This window comes from Alosa pseudoharengus, unplaced genomic scaffold (assembly GCF_046254945.1).
Source record: "Alosa pseudoharengus isolate Yale_2024_CS ecotype anadromous, Long Island Sound unplaced genomic scaffold, YU_APseudo_1.1 YU_APseudo_1.1_scf_24, whole genome shotgun sequence".
Lineage (NCBI taxonomy): Eukaryota > Metazoa > Chordata > Actinopteri > Clupeiformes > Clupeidae > Alosa > Alosa pseudoharengus.
The window spans coordinates 13106282-13124136 of NW_027468689.1; the positions used below are offsets into that span (position 1 = coordinate 13106282).

A 17855-nucleotide genomic window follows, 5' to 3' on the forward strand; every position below is an offset into this window, starting at 1 on the left:
CAAATTGTATTTTTTTGTCATGCCAATAAAGCTCAATTGAATTGAATTGCGAGAGAGAGAGAGAGAGAGAGAGAGAGAGAGAGAGAGAGAGAGAGAGAGACAGAGAGAGAGAGAGAGAGAGAGAGAGAGATAGAGACATAAGCATACACACAAAGCCACAGAGGTAAATGCACACAGAAACACTATGAGTGCCTCTTGCCCAGATCCTCCTGTAGGTACACACCCATGCTCACACACGAACAGACACACAAACATACATTAGCACATAATATATACCAGAATATAATATCATTTGTACAAGCTGTCCATGTGAGGGACTGTCTGTCTGTGCTTGTGTGTGTGCGCTTGTGCGCTTGTGCGCATGCGTGTGTGTGTGTGTGTGTGTCTCTGCATACTGGAGTGATGGAGAGCAACAACCACACCGATAGAAAGTGGAATACATGCAGAGCACAGAGGCTTCAGCTGGCTTGCACTGATATCTTAGCAATGCTGCTTTTTTATCAGACTGAATTAAAGTTGTGCATGTCCCACTGTGCTCGTTAACAGGTGTGTGTGTGTGTGTGTGTGTGTGTGTGTGTGTGTGTGTGTGTGTGTGTGTGTGTGTGTGTGTGTGTGTGAGAGTAAGATAGTAAGCCTAGGAGGAAAAGCAGAAGGAGACACTCCGAATCTTAAGCACTTTTACAGCATTCTCCTTCTATGGGTATTGGGTAATTACCCCAGGGCAATGTTTTTTAGTGATTAACTCTTCAGAGTTCTGTGTGTGTGTGTGTGTGTGTGTGTGTGTGTGTGTGTGTGTGTGTGTGTGTGTGTGTGTGTGTACGTGACAAAGTTAGTTATTGGCCAAAGCCACTGGTTTAGCCTGCGATCCTGAATTGAGTACATTTGCATCACCCCTCTGCCTTCCTATGAAGAGTACAAGCCGTTTCCATGGGGACAGAAGTCTGATAAAGTGTGTGTGTGTGTGTGTGTGTGTGTGTGTGTGTGTGTGTGTGTGTGTGTGTGAGAGAGAGTGTGTGTGAGTGTGATGGGGAGAGCAGCACCAAATTTGAGTCAATAATTCATGAGGGAACTGATAAGAGCCTAATTCAACCCCAACCACCCCATCTCCCTCCAAAACACACACATACAGATATATATGTGCACACAAACGCACACACACACAGCAAAGTGTAAATAACTACCCCCTCTCCCTCCAACACACACACACACACACACACACACACACAGCAGAGTGTAAATAACTACCCCCTCTCCCTCCAACACACACACACACACACACACACACACACACACACACACACACACACACACACACACACACACACACACACACACACACACACACACACACACACAGCAAAGAGTAGATAGCAGTCATCTTGCGTTCCCATTCTCAGAGATGAAGACTGAAGGGATTTAATGAGCCTTTTTTTCTGAGGTGCTAGACTGAACTTAATATAAATACTGGGCGAGTGGTCTACACACACATACACACACACACACAAACTACACAAAAGCAGACTTTAAATACAGACAGAAGTGTGTGTGTGTGTGGTGTGTGGTGTGTGTGTGTGTGTGTGTGTGTGTGTGTGGTGTGTGGTGTGTGTGTGTGGTGTGTGTGTGTGTGTGGTGTGTGTGTGGTGTGTGTGGTGTGTGTGTGTGTGGTGTGTGTGTGTGTGGTGTGTGTGTGTGGTGTGTGTGTGTGGTGTGTGTGGTGTGTGGTGTGTGTGTGTGTGGTGTGTGTGGTGTGTGGTGTGTGTGGTGTGTGTGTGTGTGGTGTGTGTGGTGTGTGTGTGTGTGGTGTGTGTGGTGTGTGTGTGGTGTGTGTGGTGTGTGTGTGTGTGGTGTGTGTGGTGTGTGTGGTGTGTGTGTGTGGTGTGTGTGTGTGTGTGTGTGTGTGTGTGTGTGTGTGTGTGTGGTGTGTGTGTGTGTGGTGTGTGTGGTGTGTGTGTGTGTGTGTGTGTGTGTGTGTGTGTGTGTGTGTGTGTTATTGATTACTTCTTCTTTTCCTTGTCTTTGTCTCGGACTCAGCCTTGATTTCAACCCGGACGTGAGGCGTGTGTGTGTTAATGGGTGTGTGTGTGTGTGCGTGTGTGTGAGGCCTGCAGGCAGGGAGGTTAATGTGTGTGTGTGTGTGTGTGTGTGCGTGCGTGCAGGGAGGTTAATGACAGCCAAATGAAAATTTTAAAACACCACTGCAGTGACTACACAGCCCTTGTACATCAGACTACTGTAGAGGAGGAAGAGACAAAGTGTGTGTGTGTGTGTATGTGTGTGTGTGTGTGTGCATTTATGCTCTATTGTTAGCATGTGTGTGACCGGTGTGTGAAAGAGATGACAAGCAGGGAAGTGAGAGTCATGAGAAAGAGAGAAAGAGAATGTCAAGTGACACAGAGCAGATGTTGTGGAGGCTCATCACCAGACCAGTAATAACCAGTAAGAGTCTGTGTGTGTGTGTGTGTGTGTGTTCTGTGGCTTACTGATGTGTGAGACCACACCCCTTGCTGCTCTGTCAACTCCAATGATCTGGACAGTCTGAGAGATCACAGACCGATTCTGGAGTGTGTGTGTGTGTGTGTGTGTGTGTGTGTGTGTGTGTGTGTGTGTGTGTATCACTGTGTGTGTGCATTTCAAAACAAGAGTGTCAAAATAAGCCATAAATGCACTAGCACACTTGAGCTCTATGTGCGTGTGTGCATCTCTATCTGTGTTCTTCAGCAGGTGTGTGTGTGTGGATTTTTTGAATCCACTAGTGTGTGATGTGCCAGATGTTTGCAGTCTTGGCATACACACATACGCTCCACATGCAGCATCAGGAAACAATGCTCTGCACCCACTGACATTCAGCACTAACTATCCATGTGTGTGCATGTGTGTGTGTGTGTGTGTGTGTGTGAATAGATTACGCCTTACACACATTTCACAGTATGGAAACACAAGGAGCCCTCAGGCATTCAGCACCATCTAGTCAATGTAGGTATACGCACATACACGTGTGTACGTGTGTGTGTGTGTGCCCAAGCGCAATCACATTGAAAGTAAAGTCACACCTCATGGTGCCTTCAAACAGGTTTCAATTCACTTCCCCCTCATGCAAACTACATGGCAAAAATATTCCACTCTGGCCCCTACTACACTATAGTCAGGAGATACTGAGAGAAGAGTGTGTGTGTGTGTGTGTGTGTGTGTGTGTGTGTGTGTGTGTGTGTGTGTGTGTACCACACTATGGTCAGGAGATAGGGAGATAAGAGCGGAAGAGAAAAACATCTGACAAGAATCTGTCTCCATGCACACTGGCAGAGAGAATAGTGCACTCTGAGAAAGAGAGTCAAAGAGAGAGTTTGAGTGTGTGTGTGTGTGTGTGTGTGTGTGTGTGTGTGTGTGTGTGTGTGTGTGCGTCATCCTGCAGTGCATTCTGATAAATCCACCACCTTTGGTCCGTTCCCTGGGTGCGTTCCCTGTTCCTACCAATAGCTAGAATAGAGTTTGCAGGCATGAGTCATGTCATGAGTCATCATCTTGAAGTTCCCCTTGGGGATCGATCGATCAAGTAAGTAGGTAAGTCAGTCAGTCGGTCGGTCGGTCAGTATGTATGTATGTATGTATGTATATGTATCTATCTATCGATCTAAAATCTGCCTTGTGCTCCTAATGTATGTGTACGCATCAAATTAACACTGTACAGAGAGAGAGAGGGGGTGAAAGAGAAAGAAAGGAAAAAAGAAAAGGACAAAGAGAGAACAACTGAATGGTAGAGAAAAGAAAGAGAATGCCCGGCCGCTGGGTCAATTTGTTACCAGAGCAACGCACAGAAGAGTGGGTCCGGTCTAATTAAACTTGGTGCATAATTACGGAATCCTAGGAGACTAAGTACTAGGTGCCAAGCTTTCCTAGACTTGTGAATTTCAGTACAGAGACAGATAGAATCAGATGGCTATGCTTGTGTGTGTGTGTGTGTGTGTGTGTGTGCATGCCTGAAATCTTGATAAGAATGTGAATCATGATGGTGAAAAAAAAAAAGTGATATGCATTAGCTATACCACCCATAACGTTACTTACACCCTTCTGATTCCATCCTGACATGTGGTCATAGGCACTGCATTCCTCTCACTATTGACACCACAGTCCAATATGTATCTAAAGTGCAATATCACCTTCACAGAGACCATGATCTACACACAGCATAATCAATATTTTAATCACATTCCTCCAGTTCTTTCTTCTTTATGTGAGAGATTTAACTCAAGATTTAATCAACACACACACACACAAATCTTTTTATCTGCTCTTTGAGGTGGGTCGTGTTTGAAATCACATTTGATTTCACTCAAACTTGCTTTCGTCATCTATATTGTGTGTGTGTGTGTGTGTGTGTATATGTGTGTGTGTGTGTGTGTGTGTGTGTGTGTGTGTCTGTCTGTGTGTCTGTGTGTGTGTGTGTGTGTGTGTGTGTGTGTGTGTGTGTGTGTGAAAAGCGACTCCTGTCTCTCAACCTCACCCTGGTGATGACTTCAAAGCCCGGCTCGTCTTGCTGGTTGATGTCCAGGCCGGGGATGACCTCGCTCAGCAGGTCAACCATCTCCTCCGGGGGGCGCTGCTGAGGCTCAGAATCCCCACCGCGGAACGCGTCAAACAGGTAGTTGGTCACCTTGGAGAAGCCCCCCAGCGTGGTGGTGTATGGGTCTTTTTTAAACTTCTGCCGGGGAAGACAGGCATAATGACAAGTCTGTGGGTCCGTGTCCACCAAAACATTCCTTTTCAGATCACTTCTGTCAGTCATTTATTGTTTCGTTTCGGTTTCTTATATTTACTGTATGGCTCTTCAGAATGCTGCAGAGAGTGGCATTACCATAAATGGACCTTCCCAAAGTTCTGAGGTCTGATATTTCTGATACAGGGCTCCTTGCTAGAGTTTATGTAAGGGATAATGGACGACACGGTGGTCTGTTCACAGAAGTTAATGCACGGTCGAGGTTGTAAAACGGCCCCGACGCGAAGCGGAGGGCCGTTTAAACCTCGTAGTGCATTAACTTCTGTGAACAGACCACCGTGGAGTCCATTATCCCGCTTATTCCACTGTTGCCACTTGGCTTTCATGATGCAAAACAGACGAAAGACTAATCTTGTCCAATGGGTTCAGGTTGGGCAACTTTGGTCTTTTTTCACTGGCGAAGTGCTCTGTTCAGTCATGCTCTTGCAACAAGTAATTATGGACAGCGTAATTACAGCGGTGCGTCAATGACAAACTGTGGCAAACTAGCAAGGATGCTGCCCTGACCCCTGACCCCTCTAAACAAGCTCTCAGAACGCATCCGTGACCCCTCTAAACAAGCTCTCAGAACGCATTTCCTCCACGCCTCAAAACTCTCCGAATTCACTTCAATAGACCCACAAAATCAAAAGAGCAAATCTGCGGGAGAATTGATTTCTTTTCATTGCAGCTAGATTCCTTCCTGTTCCTCCTCTCATTTCTCCTCTGCACCCGCCCCCTTTTTCTTTCGGGGGATAACAGGAGCAAGCGACGTGGTCATTCATCTTTGCGATTGGATTTTTTTCCGAGGCACATTAGAAAACAATATTCCTGCGCCACTGACCCCGTCCTGAAGAAGGCCACCCAATGTTATTAGCGAGTCAAGGATCATTACCCTCATCCCCCAGCGTTACTAAATGATTCCTGTAATACGACAGGGCCCCCGTGGCAGAGGCCCACCGCTTTGGCGATAATGAGGGACTAGGCGCGCGCGCGCAGACGTGGCTAATACCTCCGCTATCGGTGTCATTCGATTCTCCCTTCACCCCCTCCGCTCTGCTCCCCTCCCCTCTCCCTCCATATTCCAACCCCACCTCAGTGCACTGCACTCGTCTGTTTTAGTCATTATCCCTCCAAACTAAAAGGATGGCATCGCTGCCATTAAAAAGGTGTCATTTCCCTTTGTGAGGGAAATTATGAAGGTTAGGGTGGAGAAGAAAGTTCTGAAAAGAAAATTATGAGCCAGTATTTTTTAATGTTTCTGTGTGTGTGTGTGTGTGTGTGTGTGTGTGTGTGTGTGTGTGTGTGTGTGTGTGTGTGTAAAAAAACGGGACAACAAAGCGTGGCCTTTTCCTAGGTGTTGACGGAGACAAGAACGGCAGTGGTGTTAATAACACCTCCTGTGATATAATTTCTTAACGGCCTGGGGTTAAACTTAGCTGGGGACAGTCATTTTTCAGTCTGGGCACCCAAGCTCCTGAATGTCCCTGTAAAGAACGGATTTCTCAGTTTCAAAATAATAACACTGAAGGATGATGAGATGAAATCGAATGAAGGGGAGTGAGATCTTTACTGTAGATGTTACATGCATTAAAGAAGAGGACTATTCAATATCTATGTCTGGTCTACCATTAGCCATAAAAGAAGATGCTGCGCACTTCAGCGTTCCTTTAAATGTCTGAAGACAATCTCACTTCATGGATGCCTTTTATCCACACGCTCAAGCCCAAGCAGCAGTCTTAAAGGTGTAGAGAGGTGAAACTCTCTGGCTTGATATCAAACCACTGGCACCCGGTATCTCCCATGGCTGTAGGCTGCAAACTGGCTGTCGAACATGACTGCGTGGGTAGCTCACATCTTCTGATCTCAACCATAATACCCTGCCAGTGAGAGTCAGCTTTATTCAGCTCCAAACACCACTTCATCACCTTGTTCTTATCTTTTATAGCACTTATTCCAATTCAAGGCTGTTGGGCGGTACTGTGAAGAAGAGCTCTACTTTAAGCAATAAACCCCAAGAGGCTATAGTTTATAGTTTTGAGAACAGCTAAGGGTTGTTGTTAGGCACAATGCAAAGCTATTGTGAAGTGCAATAGCTACGACGCCACATAGCCTTGTAGTTCATGATCACACTAAACTGTCCTTTTATCTAATTCCTTATGTTTATTAGCCTATCAAGTTTCATTATCTGATTTGGGTTCATATGCTCTTGCAATGTGCTCATCCAGCATTTGGGTCCAATCCCAATACCACCCCTTCACCCTACTCCCCCGTTTAGCATTTGGGTCCAATCCCAATACCACCCCTTCACCCTACTCCCCCGTTTAGCATTTGGGTCCAATCCCAATACCACCCCTTCACCCTACTCCCCCGTTTAGCATTTGGGCCCAATCTCAGTACCACCCCTTCACCCTACTCCCCCGTTTAGCATTTGGGTCCAATCCCAATACCACCCCTTCACCTTACTCCCCCGTTTAGCATTTGGGCCCAATCTCAGTACCACCCCTTCACCCTACTCCCCCGTTTAGCATGGTTATCGCCATAAATATAATTAATGTAACGTTGTAGGCCTAATGCTGCATGTGTATGTGTGTGTGTGTGTGTGTGTGTGCGCCACACACATAGCGTTCTGATCTGATATGGCGGCAGCCTACACTTGTTTAATCGTGATTGTTTGGTTTTCTCGGTTCTTGTTCATATGGAGTAAATAAAAAGAATTACTTTGCTTTCTAGATTTTGCTTGATTTAGTTGTTAACGTTTGAGGGGGGTATTTGAGTAAGGACTCAACCGAATGGGTTTGGGGAAAGTGGGGTCGCCAGACCTCGCCATACTTTTTTGTGGGGTCGCCAGACAAAAAGTTTAAGAACCACTGCTGTAAATGACAGTTAATATCTCTAATACTGGTCTGACATCACAGACGACCTGGAGTCTCCTCACCTGTATGAGTCCGAAGGTGGTGTCGTCCAGCAGGTTCTCAAAGGACTGCGAGAGTGCCTTGCTGTAGTGGCCCACGTTCAGAACAGACGAATCAAAGGGTGACCTGGGGAAGGACACAGGTAGCGGAGATATGAGTTCAAACCATCCCCATCATCAAGGGCACTGCTGTTCACTATTCTCCACCCATGAAATTATTCATTCAACAGATTCAGCTGTACGACGTCACATGATTGACAAGCGGGACAGATATTTTTTTGGTGGTGTGGTACCTGAGAATCACCTTGTTACCACCTTGAAGAAATACTCCGAGGTAAGTGACATAACTGGAAATAACAACTTTAGCAACTTTTTCAAATCTAAACTTTATATCTTTACCAAAAAATACCATGCCGCATTAAAACATCAATACATGTCTGTTGACTAGGTCTATACTTGCTATGACCTAACAGCAGGAAAAACCTTATTGTGAACTACATTTATACTTCAAATACACAACTTCACTCCACCACATGATACATAATGCAAGTGACCACCTGATAAGTATTAAGTATATATACTCTTTCGATCCCGTGAGGGAAATTTGGTCTCTGCATTTATCCCAATCCGTGAATTAGTGAAACACACTCAGCACACAGTGAACATACCGTGAGGTGAAGCACACACTAATCCCGGCGCAGTGAGCTTCCTGCAACAAGATCGGCGCTCAGGGAGCAGTGAGGGGTTAAGTGCCTTGCTCAAGGGCACTTCAGCCGTGCCTACTGGTCAGGGTTCGAACCGGCAACCATCCGGTTACAAGTCCGAAAGCGCTAACCAGTAGGCCACGGCTGCCCTGGTGCCTGATGCCTGATGATGATCGCTCCTTATTAACGGTTTCTGTGTACTCACGCCACTGTGGCGAAAGTTAACACATTTACGTCTATAGACACCTTTACCTACACTAGGAACATCCCAGGAAGCAAAACCGCACACACCCACACACGTTACGGATGCATTTCCCGGGTATTGAGCAGGGCAGATCTGCCATCCATCACATGTCTTGAATGGCAGACAGGCAGTACAGTGAGTGAGGGTTGTTTGGCTTGATTTCATCAGAGCTGAAGGAGTAAGTGATGAGCCTGCCAAATAAACGTGTCTCAGCAGAAGACCATATCTTAAGAATAAGAAGCATTGTCTGAGGAAACGAAAATATGATCTAGTAGACTCACTTCCTAACTTGATAAATGTCAGTGTGACAGATTGCGTTCTTAAAAAACCTCCACCTTGGCAAAACAGGCTTTGTTTGACGTTTAATTTCTTTCTTTATTTCTCTCCCAACAGGGCGTCTGCGGACATCTGCAGCATCGTTGTGGGATGTCCTCTTTTTTCATTGGCAGAGCAAGCAGACACCCTCCAGCTTTGAGTGGTGACAGCTGCATAACACACACACACACACACACACACCATCTGACTGGATGAGAATGGACAGCTCCCGCTCTCTTTCTCACACACATACACACACACACACACGCACACTTAAGGTTGTTAATAAGGCAATGACTTCGGCCGTCTGCATCACAGAGGGGGGTGAGTGACCACACTCGGGCAGTAATACACACAGCTTGTTAATGGCATGTGCACTGATTGCCTTCTAGAACAATCCTTCCTATTCTTTTTATTTAAACCCCAAAATTGTAACAACTGCACAAACATAGGTAGCATTTGGGCTGATAGTACTCTCTAAAACTATGTATTTCAGATCTAGTTCACTGATGAAGAAAATCTCATATTGTTGTAGGATTCAAATTAAATTAGCTATATGATTTAAATAACTATCACAGACTCTTCAAATCTTACATTGAATTTTACATGAACATGACATTCTCGTGTCTATATTGTTGAGGCAACAATTTGGGTAGTAAATTGTAAATTATTATAGTATAATAGCCAAATTACAAACGTGTGTTTAGTTGTGATCATAAAAATCATGTTCCAGGAGCTAGGAGCCCTCACTGTTCCCCTAAAGAGGACGGTCACAGTCCTCCGCAACGTGGAAATTGCAGGGTTTATTCCCATGACATTCTTCACATTTCTTTTCACCACACAGACTCACACGAGCTCCTCACTCAGCCAGACTATAAAGACAAGAGGAGACAGTCACAGCCAAAAAAAAAACAAATCAAAACAAAACCAAAAAAACTGTCCCTTAATTTATCCTCCACTTTTGTGGTGCCGCAGTCGCCGGTGCCAAGGCAAGGTTAATTGACAGAATGAGGCGTCTATGATGAGGGGGCAAACTGCAAATGAGTTTAGTGGGTTAGCGGGCTTCGCCGTTAGCGCTAGCTCATTATAGCCAGCGAGATAGGGGAAATGAGAGCTTAACTGTAGAACCCCCACCCCACCACTCACTAGCACAAACACACACAGGCACACACAACACACACATGCGCATACAAACACACGCACACACACATTTCAAAATGCTTCACTTGAAGACTCAGGGGCCCAGGGAAAGGCTTGCAAACAAAGGGCACCACTAATCTGTTTTCTCTCTCTCTCTGTATCTCAAATTGAGGTTGGTGTGTCTACAGTAGTCCTAAAACACCCCTTTGCTAACTGTGCTCTTCAGCTAGCTGTCATTAGGGTCAAGGGGCATATGAGTATGTGCAACATAGTGTTTGTTAGGATATGTATGTTGTCTGTGTGTGTGTATGTGTGTGTGTATGTGTGTGTGTATGTGTGTGTGTGTGTGTGTGTGTGTGTGTGTGTGTGGAACAGAGGCAGACCGCAGGGGCACAGTCCTCTTCAGTGGGAAGAGAGTGGAAGAGATTGAGAGAGAGAAAAGAGAAAGAGAGAGAGAAAAGAGAAAGAGAGAGAGAAAGACAGACATCTCACACAGAGGGGTCCTGGTATTAGCATACAAATAGCACTCAATCAAAGCGGAAGTGGTCTGGCAGAGAATTCATTAACGGCAGTGTGATAGCCGGTGTGCGGTGGTGTGTGGGGCGTGGTGCATGGGGCGGGATGTATGGCGGTGATAAAAATGACAGAGAAACAGGCCCCCCACCGAATGCCAACGGAGCCTCCGGCCTGGCTGCTGACACCCCCTGTTGCTGATTGTGTGGCTGCTTCGGCCATTACCAGAGAGCAGACACAGCTGTGGCAACTAAATATCGCTCTAGCTAATATGAATGACAACGTCCACACAAACTATAACGATAACGACATGAACAATATCATCGGGGATCACTTTCAGAGCTATAACGACATGAAGAACGAGATCATTTTTTGAAGTGATTTTCATAACGATAAAAAGCTGACAGCCACTCAGAATTCATCATATTCTAGATATTATCACCTTCAACAACATGAGAGCCTTTCCTTATCGTTGGTTAGTGTGGACGCTCATATCCTTATAGTTAGTTATCTTTATAGTTATCGTTCCTGACGTAAATGGCCCTTTACTTAAGTATTTTCACACATGCATGCACATAAACACACAATGACAATACACACACACACACACACACAGGTTTGTATGCACAGGCACATCATACACACACACAGACACAAAGACACACGCACAGGCAACATGTATGCACATCCTCTATACACAGACCACACACACACACCAGCATGACAACCTCATGACAGCAAATTCATGACTGTTTTTCATACACAGGCAAGCACATGGTAGTGAAGCTCATGATCATAGCTGCCGTCAGGATCGTATTTGTGTGCGCAAACGCATTTTTGATACTGAAATACAGTCTTTCTCTCTCTCTCTCTCTCTCATTAAAAAGGAAAGGGATTAAACAAATAAATGGGAGCGTAATGAGGCTGCTAGCCTTGCGGGTTAACTCCGCACACGGTGGCAGCAGCATCATAAATCAGCACTGGGAATAAGAGATGAGGTGTTCCCTCTGAAGTGTGGTAAGGTAAGCAGAGGCATGTCTTCCTCTTTCTCAATCTCCCACACACCTACCCTCTCTCTCCAACAAACATGCTTTCCTGTTCTCGTTTCTCTCTCTCTCTCTCTCTCTCTCTCATTCTCTCTCTCTCTCATAATCTCACACTCTTTTCTTTCATAAGGTTGGAGGTTAGCATGAGCTCTGTTCTGGGAAGGTCTATTTTCACCTTAACTCATTGAATGCCAAGCTGTTTTTGGGAGCTTTGTCCTAGAGTGCCAGCAATCTAGACCATTGTTGATGATTTTTGTACAGCCACAGCATATTCTGTGTTATAGCTATGAACACATACAATAGCTCGATTAAAAGGTGAGACTTTAAGCTCTCGGTGGGTGCAAACCGTGTATTTCTACACGCCTCTGTTCCTGAGAAATCCCAAGCTAAACAGTGGCTAGTTTTCATCAAACTCGCTGTTTTTTTCTAGAAATGGAGATATAACGTCTTTCATGAAATATGAAGTGTTGCCTGTTACTTACTTGTGTAAACTTTCCGGGAAGTGATCAGCGAGACCTGGCGAGACTGCCACCAAGTGATAGACCCACGAAAATGGTCTGGTTTTGACCTGACGTGCATGCGTCACTGATTCGACCCAAAGCGGCAACCGAGTTATGATAAAATGTCCAGATAATGTCCAGATTGTGCGTTTTCATGAGTTTCACGATCGTCATATATTTCATTTCCATTCATCACAGAGTTCCCAAAATCACATATAAGGTGTGTTAGAGTGTCTAGTTTCGTAATTTAAAAAAAAAGCTAAAAACTTAATATTACGTTTTTGGCACTCAATGCATGGGAAGGAAAAACGTAATATTACGTTTTTGGCACTCAATGAGTTAAAATGACACCCCCCAAACCCACTGCCAAATAAGAGCGATGTAGCACGCCACAGCATAGCCAAGCACAGGAACCAATGGAACGCGAGACTTGCGCCCGCTCTTGGCTGGCAACTTGCAGGATTAGTGGCACATGGTGAAATATTTATGAATATTCATACGGTTGGGCGATGCTGACTGACAGTTTGGAAACGATGGCTACGGGGCACAGAACACAACAACAACATAAGCGCGAGGCATGAATAAAGCCCAAGCGCCCGCCGACGGCTCGTTTGGAGTTCGCCACGGTTCCGGCCACTTGCCAGGAGAAACAACAAGCATTTTCTGACCCTCGTGCTGACGAAATGCATTTGGGTTCTTACAGCTGGACTGGTAGTGTAACGTGCTGAAACAGCAGGGGTATGAAACATACTGATGAAATCGTCTGCAGGGCACAGTAACACACACTATAGATATCACCATCTTCTAAATGATTACATGTAGTGCCAGTCAAAAGTTTGGGCAAGGCTACTCATTCGTGTTTTTTTTTGGTCATGTTGACTGATTTATGCATTGTAGAAAACCAAATGTAATAGTTATTAATTATAGTATACTATATAATAAGCAATGAAAACGTGTATGCTCTTCTCATTTATGACTAGATAACAGCATCTACATCTCCTACAATTTTAAATGTACTATGCATGCACCTGTGGCCTGCAATAGCGATGAGTTTTTCCACTACCAATTTCATAAGAAGGAGAGGTCAGTGGCATTGCAATATTGGCTGGATCAGTCATCCTCACCATTTGTATTCCTGTCCAGAGTCGAGGCATAATGACCTGTATGCTAACCAGCTCCAGATGCACTGACAGGTGACCTGCCCCAGGGTCAGGAGGCCTTCCGTGAGGCTCCACTGCAGCGTTGTTAGCTTCTAAATAAGGCATCCGATACCATCACACACACACACACACACACACACACAAACACTTATTTAATTCCTGTTTACCCCTGTTGGTGGTCATCACGATGACCGAATATGGTACTCTGACTTCGGTTGCAATCTTGTCTTCCAATCAATGCCCATCTCAGCATGGATTACGGTCTCCAGCCCTGACACCGAGCCCCTCCTCTGTATTGAGTGACACCAGGTCGCTGTTCAAGGCTATTAGGGGTCTTATGCGTCACCGCAAGCATTTACTTACAACGTATTGTTTTTTGCTAAGCTTTCAAGAACAATGCATTTCCTATTGTAGTGCATAATTTTCAGATACAGATACAGATTCTCCAAGTAGAGAGAAATCAAGTGCAGTTCAAATGAAGTGCAATTTGGTTTTATGAGTCATGATTAGTAATGATAGACCAATTTGACCAATTTGTCCTAGTGTGAGATCATTCTGTAAGACACACACTGCAATATAAACCATGCGTACCACGCAAATTTCAGACAGCACTTACAATTGTGGTGAGTGAGGAGTTCTGCCATGGGGACAGGCATGGAATAGTTAAGCACTCCATTTCCCTTCTGGACCTCTCTACATGCGGCATTTAAAATAAATGCTGGTTATCTTCAACTTTTCAGTGTTAACGACAGGCATGAATGTGAATAAAAGAAAACTGTCACTGTCAAACTAACTGATGCCTTCAGGTTCCAGCTCTTGTGAAGACGCTGACTGTCCTCTACTGGCTGAAGAGAGGAACTGCGCCCCAGTGGCAGAATCTGTGGGCAGCATACGAATCAGACGGAATCCACATCAAATCAGACTGTGGTGACAGCGTTGCGTGGCGAAGGCAAACCAGCGGAGACAATGAGTCAAGCACAGGCATGGTAAAGGGATTACTCCCGCCTCACTCAAATCCCTTCCACCCCCTCCAACATCCATTTTGCAAGCGTCTCATTTGTTTGTGGATGTGCTGTTGGCTAAAGTCATTGTGTATTGACCTCACCACAAGCACTATTTATTCATAAGGCCATGCGGGTGGGTGTGTGTGTGTGTGTGTGTGTGTGTGTGTGTGTGTGTGTGTATGTATGCGTGTTTGCTTATGTGGGTGGGGTGGGTTGGGGTTTCATAGCTATAATTCAAAATGTATTTTTATTTGTAATTTGGAGTTTTTCCAATCCAAAAGCAGTCCTTAGCAGTAAGGCTGTAACTTTAGGGACATAGACTTGGACTCCTGCTAGCGGTCTGTCTATGCATGAGCAGAAACAACAGCGGTGCCAGGCGTTCACTTCCTGCTACTCTTGCATGTGTTGAGAAGCAGAGGGGAGAAAAAAAGTCAGAGACAATCAGAGAGGACTGATGGTGGGGTTGGGGGTGAGGAGGAGGGGGCTGAAACAGCAACCCTGGGCCCCCATTCTGCTTTTGGTGTGTTCCCCCCCCCATACCTGTCACGCCATGTAGGACCATCTGTAGAAGCTGCCAGAGATCTAACAACATGCCCTAGAGAGAGAAAGACAGAGAGCAAAAGAGGGCAGGATATATATATATATATATATATATATATGAGAGAGAGAGAGAGAGAGAGAGAGAGAAAGACAGGAAGGGAGAGAATGAAAGACACAAAGACTGCAAAAACAGGGGAGGAGAGATAGAGAGACACTGATAAGAGTCAGAGTTGGAGAGGGAGAGAGGGAGAGAGGGAGAGAGGGAGAGAGGAAGAGGGAGGGAGAGAGGGAGAGGGAGAGAGAGAGAGAGAGGGAGAGAGAGAGAGAGAGAGAGAGAGAGGGAGGGAGAGAGAGGGAGAGAGAGAGAGAGAGAGAGAGAGAGAGATAGCCTTCCTGTGATCCCACCGTCTCTGGCTGTGAAACTGCGAGAAGCTGGTTAACCTGTGTGTGCCCTCCACAGGGGGCCTGCCACGCTTTACTCACACACACACAAACCCCCATCAGAGCGCCTCATTGGCTAGGCCAGGGCTTAAAATTCATTTTTCAAAATGGGGGCGAATTCCCCCCTTAGGTTATTCATGTAGGGGGGATTTACACAATTTAGGGGGAGAGGGGTGGGGGGTCGATTCTGATCCTCAAGAAGTCAACAATTGCGATTTCGATACTTTTTTTAAAAAGTGCTTGATTTTGGGGCCCCCACCATCCTGACATCATCAGTAATATATACTGTAGTGGGATCATTCACAACAGTGGACATCCTAGATTCTGCTTGACTCTCTCCACACACACACAAACACACACTGAAAATGATGGCTTATGTGATATGTTTCTATTTCATATATTTTTAAATTCATATAGAGTGTATTTATTTAATAATGCATTTTTTAAAGTATAGCATTTTACTAGTAATTACTAGTAGCTAAACATATTTAGTAATTTGAATGCCTCATATTGACGTTTACCTATTACACTTAGGCATATCTTTAATGTGGTGTGTAGTGTAATTGAGTGCACATTGGTGATGAGTAGGTGTAATTGAGTGCCTGTCACTTTAAGAAAATACATGAGAGTAATTAGCCTCCCTTCAGCCTGACGGTTTTAGGCTAGTCGCTAGTGAATAAAAGTTGTGCATAGTGCGGTATGTGGATGCAAATCATTATGTTTTCTATGTCATTAGATACAATAAATGTTCAAAAAACTAACATGTCGAAGACAATCTTTCTGGGATCAAGTGTTGACGTGACCTGAGCTAGCAGGATAGTTACCAAGGAGTTCTTTCCAGATGTAAAAGTTTGCCATGGTTGCGTAGCCTATTTGCGTAAGCGCAAAGTGGTTCTCTCTCTCTCTCTCTCTCTCTCCGTGTGTGTGTGCGTCTGCGTCTGCATGAGGCTACGTTCAATTCAACTCGGTAGTTGATCCGTCCGGTCAATAGCACCGCATTCACGCCACTTCATGATTATATTAACGTCATCAGACTGGCTGTAAAAGTGTATGCGGGAATTTCTCTCATTATGATGGCTAGAGTTGCGGGACTTGAACAAATTATGCGCAATACCCGCAATCCCGCAGTGAAATTTAAGCCCTGGGCTAGGCCACGCTTTCCACACACACACACACACACACACACACACACACACACACACACACACATCAGAGCGCCTCATTGGCTAGGCCACGCTTTCCACACACACACACAAACACCCATAAGAGCGCCTCATTGGCTAGGCAACGCTTCGTACACACACACACACCCATCAGAGCGCCTCATTGGCTAGGCAACGTTTTCCACACACACACACTAGGGCTGTCACTTTACATTCGAAAATCGATTGCACAATCGATTGGACCAACCAACACAAGTTTCGAAAACTAAAATAGGGAACAGAGCGACTCCCTAGAGGATGCCTAGTGAGAGAATAGTGGAGAAAGACAGGAAGCGAGTGGAAGAGAGAGTCGGGGTGGGATCCGGAAAGGACCACGGGGCGGGAATCGAACCCAGGTCGCCGGTGTACGGTGCAGGTGCCCCAGTCAGTCACGCCACGACCGGTGCCTTGGACAGTGCATTTTGCGTCTCTGTGACTGTATAAATGCACTGTCCATATCCATCTTTACCTTTGAGCTGAGCATGAATGAGCCCTTGCGCTCTGCATTTTTCTGAGTGTCCTATTATCCATTCCGACCAGATTTGCAGGCTATTACAAAGCCAACAAAGATCAATGGCAAGGAATTGGTGCAAGATATGAATTAAATGGAGAGGAACAACCCTAGAGGACAAAAGATATCATAAAACTGGACCGCATGTAATAAACCTGACTTTGTAGGTTATGCACGGATCAAGATATTTAATAAAACACCTCCATCCACCCTTAAATTTACTTGCTTCCCAATTGAGTCGTCCAGGCAGTGGAACACATAAAACTTTAGTGGCGATGAACTGTCTCATCCTATAAGGTTCTGCATGGGAGTATATACAATGCTGCCGATACACGAGGCCCGGTGATTTCTGAGCTCATTCACAAGGTGGCCAGCAACTCAATTAAACACACTCTAGGGTGTGTAATTCCTCAAAGTGTGTTTGTTTTTCTTTAGCTGAGTGAGCTGAGTGAGTTGAGTGAGGTGAGTGAGGTGAGTGTGTGTGTGTGTGTGTGTGTATGGCGGTATTTCAACTCACTCAGTCAGGACTATGTATCGGCGTAGGCAGTCCAGCAGTGTTTCGGCGCCACCCTGGTGGAAGTGGAGCACAGGTATTGGTGTGTCTTCCTTCATGCTGAACTCCAGGTAGGTCCATCCCGCCTGGCGCACCTTGATGGAGATCAGGTCGCCCGCGCTGAAGGTCAGGCATCCGCGGCTCCTTTCGGCCACGGGGGGGGGGGACGCATCTGCAGGGGCTATAAAGGTGAAGATCCAACATCAGCTCACTGACCTTCACACACTGAAATAGCTCAGTGTTAAAGACCACCTCCGGTGAAAATCACATTTTAAACCTTGTTTAAACCATAGCCTGAAGCTCTTGCCTTATGAAAGG

The 17855-nt window shown here is 45.5% G+C and overlaps 1 protein-coding gene across 1 annotated transcript in view; it reads right to left on the reverse strand.

Moving 5' to 3' along the window:
* LOC143142358 (TBC1 domain family member 15-like) overlaps positions 1-17855 on the reverse strand; it is a 42844-nt gene that overhangs the window by 19477 nt on the left and 5512 nt on the right. The window contains exons 5-7 of the mRNA XM_076303199.1: positions 17502-17718; positions 7689-7791; positions 4499-4696 (exon numbers count right to left, since the gene is read on the reverse strand). Of these exons, the coding sequence (XP_076159314.1) occupies positions 4499-4696; positions 7689-7791; positions 17502-17718 (518 nt within the window). The remainder of the gene's footprint in view (positions 1-4498; positions 4697-7688; positions 7792-17501; positions 17719-17855) is intronic.